The sequence below is a fragment of the Electrophorus electricus genome, chromosome 3 (genome assembly GCF_013358815.1).
Source record: "Electrophorus electricus isolate fEleEle1 chromosome 3, fEleEle1.pri, whole genome shotgun sequence".
NCBI classification, from domain to species: domain Eukaryota; kingdom Metazoa; phylum Chordata; class Actinopteri; order Gymnotiformes; family Gymnotidae; genus Electrophorus; species Electrophorus electricus.
In genome coordinates, this window is record NC_049537.1 from 20,928,646 (window position 1) to 20,942,500 (window position 13,855).

General features: G+C 47.7%; 1 protein-coding gene across 2 annotated transcripts in view; it reads right to left on the reverse strand.

Moving 5' to 3' along the window:
- man1a1 (mannosidase, alpha, class 1A, member 1) overlaps positions 1–13,757 on the reverse strand; it is a 73,273-nt gene extending 59,516 nt beyond the window's left edge. The window contains exons 1-2 of one of the 2 annotated variants that reach the window (XM_027001641.2): positions 13,640–13,757; positions 11,771–12,463 (exon numbers count right to left, since the gene is read on the reverse strand). In XM_027001641.2, the coding sequence (XP_026857442.2) occupies positions 11,771–12,283 (513 nt within the window). In that variant the 5' untranslated portion in view covers positions 12,284–12,463; positions 13,640–13,757. Of the gene's footprint in view, positions 1–11,770; positions 12,479–13,639 lie in introns of those variants that run through there. The other variant, XM_027001642.2, reaches the window with a different exon arrangement.
- Positions 13,758–13,855: the final 98 nt, after the last annotated feature.

Here is a 13,855-nt window from a genome sequence, read left to right on the forward strand (position 1 = left end):
AAAGCAAGAGAGACAGAGTAAAAACAAAGAAAAAAAATAAAAAGGTGTGATGGGAGTGCAAGAGAGTGAGCTCAGGCGAGAGAAACAGAAAATTGGACACTGGCCTTCTTGGTAGAGGTACGGAAACGGCTTTACAGTTACAGCAGACGACTCCAAACTGGGCGGGGGGGCAAGATGCAGTCAGCCAGCCAGAGCGAGAAACCCATTGAAAGAACACCAAACGACCTATAGCACCCCCAACCGATCTCCTCCCCCCACCCCCACCCTACCAAGTCCTTAACCTCCTTCACCGGTGCTGCAGGCGTGTCGTGAGCTTTCTGGACTAGGGTCTCGGAGAAGGTACGGTCTCCACGCGTCCGGACACCGGAAGGCCCCAAGCTCGGCCATGCAGCCCGGCGGCGTTAAAGGGGCGAGGGGTTGCCCCCACGAGGGGCAGGGCAGGGGTTGCTCGTGATGTAGAGGTGGCGGGAAGATGGATTCCCTTTCATCTCGCAACGTTTCATCGGCCCTCGTCAAAGCGCAGCTGCAGTCACCAGGCACATGACGCAGAATCAGTTTACCATACAAACCTCATTGTTTGGGTTCCCCCCCCCCAACAGACAGCAGAGCTGGATTATTTTCATAACAAACTCTGGGTAAATACGCAGCAAGTGGCTGGAAATAAAAAGAGGCCCCAAAACTTATATGACACACTACAGGCTAGACGCGACACTCAGGGCCGCTGCTCAAACGTTTAGGTTGGAATGTCGCTACAAGCTCATCTTTATTCAGTCAGAGGCAGTGAGGTGGCACTCGTGCCGTTTCCAACATCTTTCCAGCCCAGAGTTCTTCCGCGGTGTGGAGAAAGATTTTCAAGTCAGCCTGCTATGACTCAGCGGGTACGGAACGTACGCTACAGAACAGAACAGTGAGCCCCCTGTCCCCTGGCACCAGACGACACAGGGATTAAAACAGCCTGGCTGCACAGAACCGGTGGCAGGAGCCGGTGACCCTCCTCGTCCCACGTCACCCCAGGCAGACGGCTCAGCCCCCAATGAACGAGCGCGGCTTGCTCTACGCTACAGAGCGAGGACAAGACGGGACACTCCCGTTTATAAGACGCAGCACCTCTCCGCTCACCCCCCCCCCCCCCCCCCAATGCCACGTCTACGTGTAAACATGCCCCAGCAGCCGGTGCGGTGCCGTCAGAGAGGCTCCGCTCACGTCCAATGGGGCGGACACACGCTGCCGGTGTTAGCTGAGAACGGCAGGCGAGAAGAGCCCTGGAATTTGTCGGCTCAGGGGAGACGTAGCGAGCAACGCGCGAACCTGCTGAAGAGGGCAACGGAACGGCAGAACGGAGAGGTTAACAGCAGCGTTCAGCAGATAATTAGCTGAATTACAGCACCACAGAGTGATAACAGGATAATGAATATTAGAGAAGTCTTAAGCTTTATGTGAAGGCCAATAATAAGAATCAGACATGCACATGTAACAGACACAGATAGACCATAAAGGAACTAACTGAAGCAAGAAGAGCTTTGTTTGCCATTAGGAAATTCATAAAATTTGAGACAAATTAGATTACTTAAAACCGTGATTGTACCAAGTTGGGAAATATCTTTGTCCACGGTCCGCATATTTCACCTGAGTGAGAATTCTGGAGAGGTACCCTCAGGGTAAAGATGAAAACACCAAATAATGCATGCAAAGCTGACAGTATCCTCTAGTATTTTACTTTTATTTATTTATTTGAAAAGCACAATTTTAGAAACGTAAAAAAAGTCAGTGACCCCAACCCATTCTATTTCGGCGTGCTGGCCCACGAGCCAAACGTAGAAGTGCGCCTCAGGACAGCTCCCCAAACAAACAGACCCAACCACGCTAGAACCGCCAAAACGCCAAACACATTCCACATTGGGAAGAAGCCTCAAAATCATAACACAATCTTGGCCCTAAATCAGCCCCGACGTCAGGACTACACACTGATTGTAATCATACAAGTTGCCAAAGACAAAAAAAAAACCCAAAAAACAAAACAAAAAAAGCAGCGACAACGTACAGGCTCGGCGAACACGGGCTGGCCGTCACAGCTGTCCAGAGAGCACGTGCTGTGCTCCCACCGCCGAGTGGGAGGGGTGGAGACAGGACTGTACTTGCTAAGTGAGTGGCTCAAATATAAATCAATCAATCAGCAAGCCGTCCTACAGGACCATGTGCAGCGTCCACCCTGGGTTTCCAGACTGCGGTTATAAAAACTGCCTCGTCTTTGGAGAGCAGCGTGGGCTGATTAAGCAAGTGCCTTGTGACAGCGTAAGGGGCACAGTAACACTCACCAACCCCCCCCCCCCCCCTTCTGGTGGTCACCATTACTGATTCATGACTGTAAATAATTCTTTGTACATAATGTACTTCTGTGTGTTCCCTACCTGTGTCTTCTCTTTATGTTAATTTGCTTTGGCAATAATGTAACTCAACATTGATGCCAGTAGAACACTGTCAAAATTACCAGAGAGCGAGAACTGCCGGGCGATAGACGAGACAGAACTCTTTAATGAGGACATAACGGCCTCTCTGCTGCAGAGACGCTGTGCGACGCTCTACTCGGCGGGCGATGGGATTGTGCGCGCCCACTGGATGTGAGGAGCGAGTGCCGTTGTGCTCTGTGGAGCCTCTATTTTGATCGTATGAGGAGCACGGCCACCTCTGCATGTTTACGGTGCCTAATGATGTGTCTGAAACTGAAAAGGCTCCATTATGGTGTATTCAGATTCCTGATGTAACCGGCCAACGCACCATCTCTCTCTCTCTACCTAGACTGCTCTTTGAAAAAGTCATTATTAGCAGGAAAAGTAAGGAGGAGAGCATTTAAATCAAGTAGAATCTGACCTGCATGTTAACAGAGGAGGTAATTACACGGCTTTGTAGCCATGAGAGGGGGGGAACCCCACCAGGAAGCACATGTAACAGTCAATCATCGCTGTGCTAGCCTATTCCACAAATTCCCGTTCTGACCCTAAAGCTTGGCATTCAGTCCAGAGCACCTGCAAGGGGGTGACGGACGGAACGGGACAACTCCCAACAACTCGGCACTAGAGAGAGCAAGCTCCGCGGGGTGGTCGGGTTCCTCAGGGATTTCAGTGTGGACATCAAAACAAAAGACTTGACAGTCGGGGGGCAGGGGGGTGTACAAGCTCAGGCCATGTAACCCAACTGTCAAGAGAGATTATCGGTGTCACTGATGGACAAAGGTCAGAGGCTCACGAACTAGAGCTGCCGCTCTCTTGGGCTCCTCCCCCTTCATAGTGGACATGCCCAGGAGAGGGGGATAAGGACGAGCAAACGCATTTCAGCTCGCACATAGCAGAATGAGCGTGTGTGGCAGTTATTGTGATTAATGCTTCGGCAAGGAGACATTTATGTGTCCCCTACCAGTCCACTAGCCAAGTACTGACTGACTGACTGACACACACACACACACACACACACACACACACACACACACACACACACACACACACACACACACACACACACACACACACACACACACACACACACACAGGGCTTGCTAGTCATCGCAGTAAAGGAAGCATTCAGCAAAACTAATTTTACGTCAAGGCTATCGACTGCCAACTCCCCGAAACGTGCTTTGAAAAAGTCAGAAACCACCAGCTCAGGACTTCCATGACCTTCGACTCCTTCACTCAAAACAGGAAGTTCAAAGTGAAACCTTTCCCACAGCAAGACAAAGGGGGTTCGCTTCCACTGGGGACCCTGGGGCAGCCAGCACAAATGCCTCGTGAGAGATGTTATTAGGGAAATTGGTAGGTCATCTCCCTGCCTTCGGGGGGAGGGGTGCAAGAGGTTCTTTGGGTTACTGATACCTTGTTAGTTTGGTTTAGGCAGCAGTGTCTTTAATGTGAGCTCATGCCTGTGGGGTTAGCAGAGGACTGCAGTCAGTGGTCTGTGATCAACACCGGCAGATTGCATCCTGCCACAGCACTTTCGCTACAGGACCAATCACAGAAAGAAAGCGCCAAACATCAGCACATCTGCCCCCACCACAGGCGGGCGTGACGAGCTGAAGCAAAGCCAAACGGTAGTTGGTTGCTATGGGCGACACCCCATCCTTTTCAAAACATTTCTAGTATTTTGAAACAGTTAGTCAGGACCGCAAGAAGTGCGTGGACGTCAGCGGGTTATCTTTCCCTGTGATGTCCTGCCGGGTGCGCATTTCCCGTTTGCATGATGCCCATGCTTTTAAAAAGGTGCCTGCCTCTCCATTCCAGGCATTGTTCCCTTTTAAAAACTGCATTTGGTTCAGTTCTGTGCCTCGGGTCACTGTCCTATGACAGGGTGACGTGTTATTCACTGAATTTTGAGGTACGCGGTTTCCTCTGAGCAGTTGAGACTTCGTTCTGCTGCCACAGTCGGCAGTCACGTCGGTCTAGTGAGCTGGATGCTCTGGCAGCCGTGCCTCTGCCCCCACAGCTTTGCCCATACCCCCCGTCCAGGTGGGATTCTTTGGATTGGGAGCAGGTTTGATTCCCACTTATGTCTTTCTGCTCCTGTTTACAGTTAACATTTATCTGTCAGTAAAACACTCCAGAAATGTACACTGACTTCCCAGTGAATTGCATCTTGTGGTCAAATTTGAGGCGATGCTGATGTATTCATTGGTTACATACTGGACAGGGTTTTTCCCCACCTATTCATTGGCTAAAAGGGACTTCCAGCTTGACTTGGAATTTCAGTCACATGGTTACATGCCCAAATGTGTTCTTTGTTTCTTAAAATACTAAAACAACTGTGGAAACAACTGTTCAGTTAGTTGCTCCCTAAAACCTTTATAGCAACAGTAAGTCTAAGCCCTTTTTAAAAATAAGATTAAGATTTACTTGAAATGGAGGCACATACCCACAAAATAAACACCAACTTTAGTCATCGCATGCCCCCCCCCCCTGCCAAAAAACCCCAAAAAAAAGCACACCCACCCCTCATGTGCTACCCTATCTGAACGTTACTCATCCCCTACCCATAGTGAGACAAATGTCCCCAACACCAAACTGGCATCACTGACGCAATGCTAAAACAACGCTGAAACACAGCCGTGGAACAGCGACGGATGTGTGAACAGACACTAGAGGACCATCACATTCCAGTACTGTGGACCCAAGGCTCCAAAGGTCTCATGAAGAGAGGCCCGTCGGCCCGGGAGACGAGAGGACAGCGGGGGACCCCTTTGGCTCCCGCGTGGTGGATTAGTGCCCAGACGAACAGTCATCAGCAGAAATGACTGCAGCGTCTGAGAGTCCGGAGGAGCTGGGGAAAGGCTGCCCTCACCTGCTTACAGAGGTTTCAAGTGGAATAAAATCAACCAGACGAGGACACAGTAAGAGAGAGTACTGTGCGCATTTCTCAGAGGGCACAGTCATTAAGACTGCATGTGACCGCCGTCACCCACCCCCTTTAGCCCGAGCACGCACTCGATGACCGATCATTATCCGCTGTGCTAAGACGGTGATCGACAACCCACTGAGCAATCTGTAACTGACTGTCTTTGCCCAAGCACAGCCTTGCAGAATGGGCACGCGGGTGCACGTGAAGCGTGGGGGTAGAGGGGATTAGGCGGCCACCCAGCGGCCATCTGCGAAGGGACCCGCCCGCCCAGCGCTCCTTCAGAACAACCCGTGCATGGGCGCACAGAGAACAGGTGTGCGCCAGAGTGGGGCATGTGCTGGCCTGGCACGGGGGCCTCGACCAGCTTGGCAGGCCGTCTGGGCACGCGCTCCCGCTCCAGGACACAACTCTGTTGATCGGCTGCCAAGCGCGGGCTCCCTGGGGATGTGCAGCACTGCAGCCGAACACGGGGGCTTACTCGAGTTACAGCCATTTGCCCAGGACTCTAAACAAGAGCTGAGTGGTGACTGCAGGCAGTTCAGTGCTGTGAGTCCCCGCCTCTTCCAGATTCAACCAATCATAGGCCTGCATTCCTCTGCTAATCGGAAAAACATCCAGGACTGTACATATTAAAAATATAGCAGTTGCATGTAACCTAAACAGCCAATATGCTCTTGCACAAATGTCGTGCAATTAAGTGGCAGGGACGAGCCATTAAAACTTGGACCGGATCGTTACATGACTACCAGAGCGAGCAGTGGAACAGCGTAAATCAGGGAGGTTCTCTCCATGCCATCGACTTTCGAATAAATTACCGACTGCTTCAGGGTTCCTTTACCATGAGACGTATTAAGTCAGGAAATCAATGGGTCATTGTGCTCCTAAGTAAGATGTGCCACCATTGTGTGAGAACATGGGAATTTGAGACTCTAGTGTGCATCTCAGCTCACTATTCTGACTGGGTTAGGGAAGAGAAGAGAAAAAAAAAAAAAAAAGGAGGGGGGGGGGGGGGGGGGGGGGGAGAAAGATAATCCTGGCCAAATTGTGGGAATTCTTATTTAGACTGGGTTTCTCCGCATCCTAAAGGTTTTTATCTAGACCATGTGTACAAGATGTTGGGCTAGATTACCTCATAGGCAAAGCATCAAAAACTGTGCAAATGGGCTTCCACAGAACCCTGGAGCTGGGCAGATAAGATCTCCCAGATCAAATTTATTTTGCTGCATGAACCTGGAAAGGCCTCGAACAGGGGTACATGAAAGGAAGAGTCACTACAAGAGAGTGGAGAAGACCCTACCTCATGGCTCTGACCACAGCACACTAGGGCTGAGGAGGGCTGGACTCTGAAACCTTTGCCAAATGCCTTGGTTACCCCAGTTGGAGGCTGTGTGTGTGTGTGTGCACGCACGTGCATGTCCAGCCCTTCTCAGAGGAAATGAGGTTGCAGATTAAATTGGACATACGACACCCTGGAGTAGAGCAGTACATCATCCACGCAGGCTACTCGAATGTCTCAGTCACACGTACTGGACGCTTAAGAGAGGCCAGTCAGGCGTGTTCTGACTTCCCTGCACTACCCAGAATGCTGCAGCCCATGAAAAGAACAATTCACAAAGGGGAACAGGATTTAACCAGAATTCACTGACTAAACAGAATGCAACAAAAGCCTCATCAATGGAAAGTTATTTTCTTCCTCTGCCATCAGAGCAGACGACTTGCAAGCTTCTGCTCAACACCCCTCAGCAACAAAACCCAGCAACTCTTCAGGTCACGCAACCAGGCCCTTCCACCCAGCTCCATGCTGCATCACTCCAGAAACAGGTTTTTCCCCCCTTGACTTTGCTATACAAGTGCCTTGAGCATGACAAATCAGAACACTGAGCCACACACTTTACGCGGGCACGTGATGCATTACGCGGCCACTTTTTTCCAACTGAATGCAGAACAGGCTTAGGTCTGTGACAGGGGTTGCAACCCTAGGTGTGCCGCACACAAACGCGCTAACTATAAGGGGTGAAGCATGTCGTCTTTCTGTGCAGGGGGGCGGGAGTCTTTGTTTGGCCAATTAACCTGCACCCCAGAGAGCACAGTGACCACGAAGCCTTTCTGGGGTCACGTCAGACCAAAGCTGGCTACGTGGTGGTACAGTGAAACCCATCTCTTGATCTGCTCTTTAGTGCTGAATGGACCACAAAAGGTGCTCACAAAATAAAACGCACATCAGGAGACTTCAGTCACCAAACACTCCAATGCCATTAGTGGTTTAGCAAAGCTCTTCCTTGCACGGAACCTTGCCTTCACAAGAGGATCCCTTTCAAGATATTTTTACTGTGTCTAACAAGGTCCATATTTCCCATGAATTTAAGCCATCACCCTTTAAATGTCTCCGCATCACCTTGATCCTTAACAAAAACCATTTCGGCAAGAAAGCAGGTTTTAAGCTTCTCAAACAAGGGCTAGGAGTCCCTTTAGAAAACCAGGAGAGATGGCTGGAGTTTGGTGGCGGGGACGTTGTAGCAGTGAATTTAGTCATCATTGGTACTTTTCGAACGCTTACAAAAAGCACGTTACATGTCCTCTGAACAGTAAAAGAAGGCAAAAACCACTAAAAACTTGGCAGGCGGGTGGGGGGGGGGGGGGGGGGTTATGCAGACAAGCAGGGGACCTACACAGCCATGACCTGTGGGAGAGGATGGGTGCATGCTAGGGGGAGATGGCACTGCTGTAAACAGCTGAAGCTGGCACTTCTGACACCTCCTCGTTTTACAACCCTGTTTAAAACCTCTTTGCCTTTAGGATGAATAATGTTTTCTATTTCTATAGACACCACTGGAGATCTTCCCTCCTTCAGAGTTCAGTTCAAGCCATGTTCTAACCCACTTTCTTCAATATGCAAACATTCCTCAATTAGCTGGACCAGGTACATAAAACTATAGTTGGAGCCAAACAATCCACTTTCTTACTATACTAGGAAGCACAAATAGAGCAGTTCAAAGTATTGTGTGTACATATGCACAAAGTTTTGAGAACTGCACTTTGTAGTACACTACCAACAAAAGCTTCTCAGCAAACACTGCCTTGGTGATGCCTTCTGCCTGGGGCGTGCTGTTCGGTCTCCCTGGGTTAGTGCTTTCAGCGGTGGCACTCAGCACCGCAAAAATATTTGTGCTGCATTTAAGAGTCCAAACTCTCTACCGCACACTTAGTAAAAATAGATCAAAGGTAAACTAAAGCCCTCCTGTCCCAAAACTGATTCCTGTCCCATTCATTACTGCTCTTTTGGAACACTGTTGTGTTACAACTGCAAAACCCTCAGAATGTACCAAAAAACACACCAACCCACCACTAATGTACTAGGAGAACATGCGCACAGTGAAAAATAAATGCATTTAAAAGAAGCCTTGCATCTGGGTACCCTGTGCTATGCCTAAAACCCAAATTCATCCTAATGTGTTGTGTTAGCCTGACCCCTCAGCAAATGGCAGTGATCATCAGTAGGGAAATGAATTTCTCATTAGCTTAAAATCTGCATAATTAATGGGGAGGGGAATGATGTGTGAATGTGTGAATGAGTGGAAAGTTCAGTCATTCATAATGAATGAGAGGAACAGATCGCCCTGAATGGGTGCAGTATGGTGCTTACAGCCGTGAGCAAACATCCCACTTCCATAAGCAAAGTCTGCACACTGATAACGTTATTTGATGATGGAAATGAAGGGACGCAGAAAGCAACCCCAAGAAAGAACCGCACCCTAGTGAAACTGATCAAAGGAGCACAAAACCTCATTGCAAAATGCCTTCAGCCTGAATGAATGCCAAGTCAACTGAATTCCTCAATAGCAGTCATCAATACAGTACGTTTCAAAATGCGAAACCATGAAGTCAGGCAGCAGTTTAAATGCCATGCTCAATATGCAGGTGCTCACTGGTTTACAGTAAACAAAAAGGTTCACCAACCATTCAATCCCCCAATGATCTGGATATCAATTTCCATTTGACAGAACAATTATAGCTGAAAGGTCAGGGAGACTTGCAGGGAGAGACCGAGTGCTGGGGATAACGTCTGGACACAGCACTGTAGACCCCCCTGGGGATGGTTGTTTCTGCCTTGCTGCTGATCAATGGGGTTTGATTCACCTCTCCATGGGTAGCCCATCATTGGCGTCACCAATGTTGTTACTGTACTGAGCCTAAAGTGTCGGGGGGGGGGGGGGGGGGGGACTGAGTAAAATCAAGCTTGGGGGGGGTGCTGTGAAAGAGGCTTAATAGCTGGGCATGCACCAATATGATTACATGTCTGACATAGCTTAACTCTAGTATTAAGAGTCCAGGGCCATGCGTTGGCTCAATATTAACCCTGATGAGGCCTTTCCAGGGGTTGTTTACTGGTGGTCTTGGAGCTCAACCAGTGAAATTTGAACGGTTTCACTTAGTTCTCTGGAACGCACTCAAGATATCTATTTAATATAGATTAGCCACATCAGTCTGTAAAAAGGACTGTAATTTGATCAAAAAGGAATCAAAAGAAAGCCTGGTGTTCCAGCTCCTAACAGAAGTTACTAAGCATAAAATATGGAAACGATTGTTGATTTTTCATAGGGCTAACTGACTGATCTGAGGAGGAGAAAAACTGATTTAAAATGCTCTACAAGGTGATGAAATGTGGAAACAGCAGTCATATTCTTTGATTTGGGTAAACGCCTGAGTGAGTCAGAGAAGCGGAACACGAGTCGATGAAGTGGTATACTGACGGGAGACCCAAAATTGAGGCTTCAGTGTTTTCTGACAGCGCATCAGACTAGACCTTTTCATACAAAAACGCACCCAACGCCTGCCTGTGGTGGCAGGAACAGTGCGGCGTTCTCACTCCAGGGGAGCAGGGCAGTCTGACAGGGTATTAACAGCCTGCCATTCAGGACACCCGGTGCATACTGATAAAGGGGTCATGTCCACCTAGCTGGAGCCAGGCACTGATTTGCATCTCATCAGAAGATGTGCTGAGGTTCACCCTTGGCATGACCGCCACAGACGAGGAACAAACACTCGGCGCGCAATCCAGGACGCAAGCCGTGCAGGAAACTGGTACAGAGCTGCTTCAGAGACCATTGTAACTGGTTTACTTTGGACTTCCTAGTATATCCACTGACGAAAGCTCGGATTATACGGCTCGAAGTCTGGCATGCAACCATTACAGGCCACAAGATGCCGTGACCCATGCACGAGATGTTTTGAACGAGAGGATCAAACCTTCGAAAGCCAAGGTAATGGCTGCGTTAATTCTGTCGGGTGAGATCTGAGGCCCAACGTCAGTGAACATGGATGTAATGTTTATAGAAAGCAGTTAAGACATGCAGTCTTCACTAGTGCAGCTCTGAGCTGACTACAGAGAAGTTTGCAGCACCAACGTGATCAGCCTAGTGTGTGGAGAAAATGAAACCGAATTTCACCCAAATTTTGCAAATGTTTAAAAAAAAAAAACCGATTAAAGAAAAGGTGGTACGCACTGCTATTGAGTGTTATTCGGCGTCATACAAATAGAATCAGGCCCGTATTTTAAAATTTCAAGTGCCCTGCATTCTTTCCGAGCATGCCAAGTTATCCAAATATCCAGTGTAGTTCACAGGAGTCCAGCAGCGCCGTTACTGGTAAATGGAAATTATTTTGACCCTGTGAAAGGTCATCTTAAGCGTACACAAGATACAGCCGTAGTCAGCAAATCGCAGTCCAAACATCTCTGACGGTCTCATGGGTGCAATGTTTAACGTTAAACAACGGTTCACCTGTTGAATAATAAGACCCACTCTTTCAGTATAACGACGTGCAGCACGATACCTGCTGAAACTTGCATGACAACGACATAGTGGTGAGATGTAGCTGAGGATCAAACTGTTAGTCTGTTTCTTAGGAATCTGTTGGACTGCGTTTAAACCTCACGGGATATGGCGCTAGTAAGCTTGTTTCGGTCAACCGCTTTTCGTAACCCAACTACGGTCGTTGCATCGTTACAAATTAAGTTTTAAACAAGCTCAAATTGGGCGCCTTTGTTCTTCAAGTGTTCTTACAGACAACCGCCTATTATATTGCACGGCTCAAGGGGAAAAGCCACCAATAGTCGATTCTAACAAGAATAGGAGTTTGGGTGAACTACTGCCGGCTAACGGCCACCAGCCCGCTAGTAAAGCCAGGTAAGTTGGGCATAGTTAGCTAGTTAGCCATCCTAGCTACGTACGGATATTGCGGCAGGGGCGAGCGCACACACACACACACACACTATTGCTACCGTTCTTGTTTTGGACGTCACCTGAAAACCAACACAGCTAGACACTAGTCACGTAGTTCACGAAAAACTCGATAACAACAAAATAATCCAACAGGCAACGCCGAATACCTGTTTAATCTTTGCTCTCTTCTCCTTGGTTTCCGGGTCTAGTGGTTCGTGCCCTGTTGCTCCAGGTGGCCGTGCGTACTCGATAACCGGCAGAACGTCATCCTTTCCAGCGTCTTTACCCAGGCCGTTTTCTTTGAAAACTTTTTCCTTCTCGCTTTTAATGTCTTGCTTTATTAGGTGCGGCGGTTTCTGGAGCGTGTCTTTCGCTTCCAGCAGTGCCATCTCGTGATCTTTCCTTATTTTAGCCAGCATTTTCTCATCTTTTCCCGTCCCGATGCTGGACTCGCTATCCGCATCTGTTCGAGCGTCGGTCTCCACAGACGTTGAGCGAAAGAAAACTCCGCTGAGCAGCTTGGATGAATCCGGCAAAAAAAATATAGCTCCGAAGCAGAGTGTTATAAAAGCGCTGAAAACTAACAGCAAAATGAATTTTTCTGTCAGTTTGAAGGAGGTCGGACTAACAGACTTCCTACTTGGGGTTGCTGTAAAAGGCAGCAGAGTAGCTACAGGCATTTTCTTCTGCGTCTAAAGCCGCGACTATATGAGTCAAATTCTCAAATGGAGTATCTCCTCAGCGAGGTACAACTACGCGTACACGAGTTGTTCGAGTATCGTAGAGTATGTCCGTCTTGGGAAGTTGGCGCACACCGAACTAAGCGTCCCAGTGCTTCCACCGCTCACGCCGAAACACATCTGTGGAGAAAAGTGCGCTGTACGTTGGCTTATGGAACGGAAGGAATGGCAGCAGAACGTAATTGACAGCCCTTCTTAGCCAATCGCTTCTCTCGGTTTGCTTCATACAATTGGAGGCGTGTGTTCCGCGTCTGAAAGGCAAATGTGATGTCTTGTTCATACTTTATTGGTCATTAGGTGATACCTGAAAGTTAGTGCTGGGAAGGTTTGAATTGGCGTTTTTTTGTGTGTTTTTTTTTTAAGTGATCACTCACTATAGACTCTTCATCTGCTTTTTAATCTTTTGGGGATTTTTAGATAAATGTACTTATTTGTTAACTATCTTATCTTATGTTGTTGATTTTGTAAATCGGTTTGGTTACATTTGACCTAAATACCATCTTGCCACATACGCAGTGTATATACACTTGAGGACGTTGTAGATGTTGTTGAATTCCTGCCCAATATATATATTTTTTCAACAGACATTTATTTTCCACAATTAGGTTTAATGAGTTTTTGAGATTACACTTTATACGTTTTACCTGAGATTTTCAGATCCACATGGCATGGTTTTAAAGTGGGCTAATTTCAGTAGAAAAACTTTCACTGCTGAAAGTGGTTTTAATGGCTATATAGGAAATCCCTATGGAATATATATACACAAAGTTTTCTAAGTTTTAATGCTGAAAAATATATATGTAAAATATATGTATTCACACACACACACACACACACACACACACACACACACACACACACACACACACACACACACACATTTTTACATAGTTTTCTAAGTGTTAATGCTGTACCTGCTGATAAAATCCTGTCTTTTTGGAGCTATAGTCCCTTTATCTGTCTGACCTATTTTGAGCTGCTTCTAGTTCTACTTACCCCTAAAAGGATATTCTTATCCCTGTCAGGTGATCAATGTGGACTTTGAATTTCTTCACCAGCATATCTGTAATCTATTTAAATTCATTTTATTGCTTTACTTACAAATGAGCATTTTGGCTTTAAAAGGAAAAGGAATATTAGGACTAACTTTCAAATTAACGTTTAGATGAGAAAGAAGAACATGGCAGGTCCAATTTGGCCTTGCAATTTCAAGATCGGTAGAGTCTATTTTTAATTTACCTCTTTAACCTTTTTCAATTTCTCATATACACTTCTGGTTCAAACACATTCAGTTACCTTGTACTTATGCTGTCATCCTCCTCACTGAGCCAGTGTGTACAGCCGTTGTCGGGTGCAAAGGACATTTCACCCGGTGCAGTTATTCTTTCAGTGTTTGCGCTTGCAATGATATGGATCCACATTCTCTGTGCTTCATCGCTCGCGTGCCCCGTCCTTTCACCATGTCCAGCATTCCTTTCTCCGCACAGTAGGGCTCCCTTTCCTGCCTGCTCG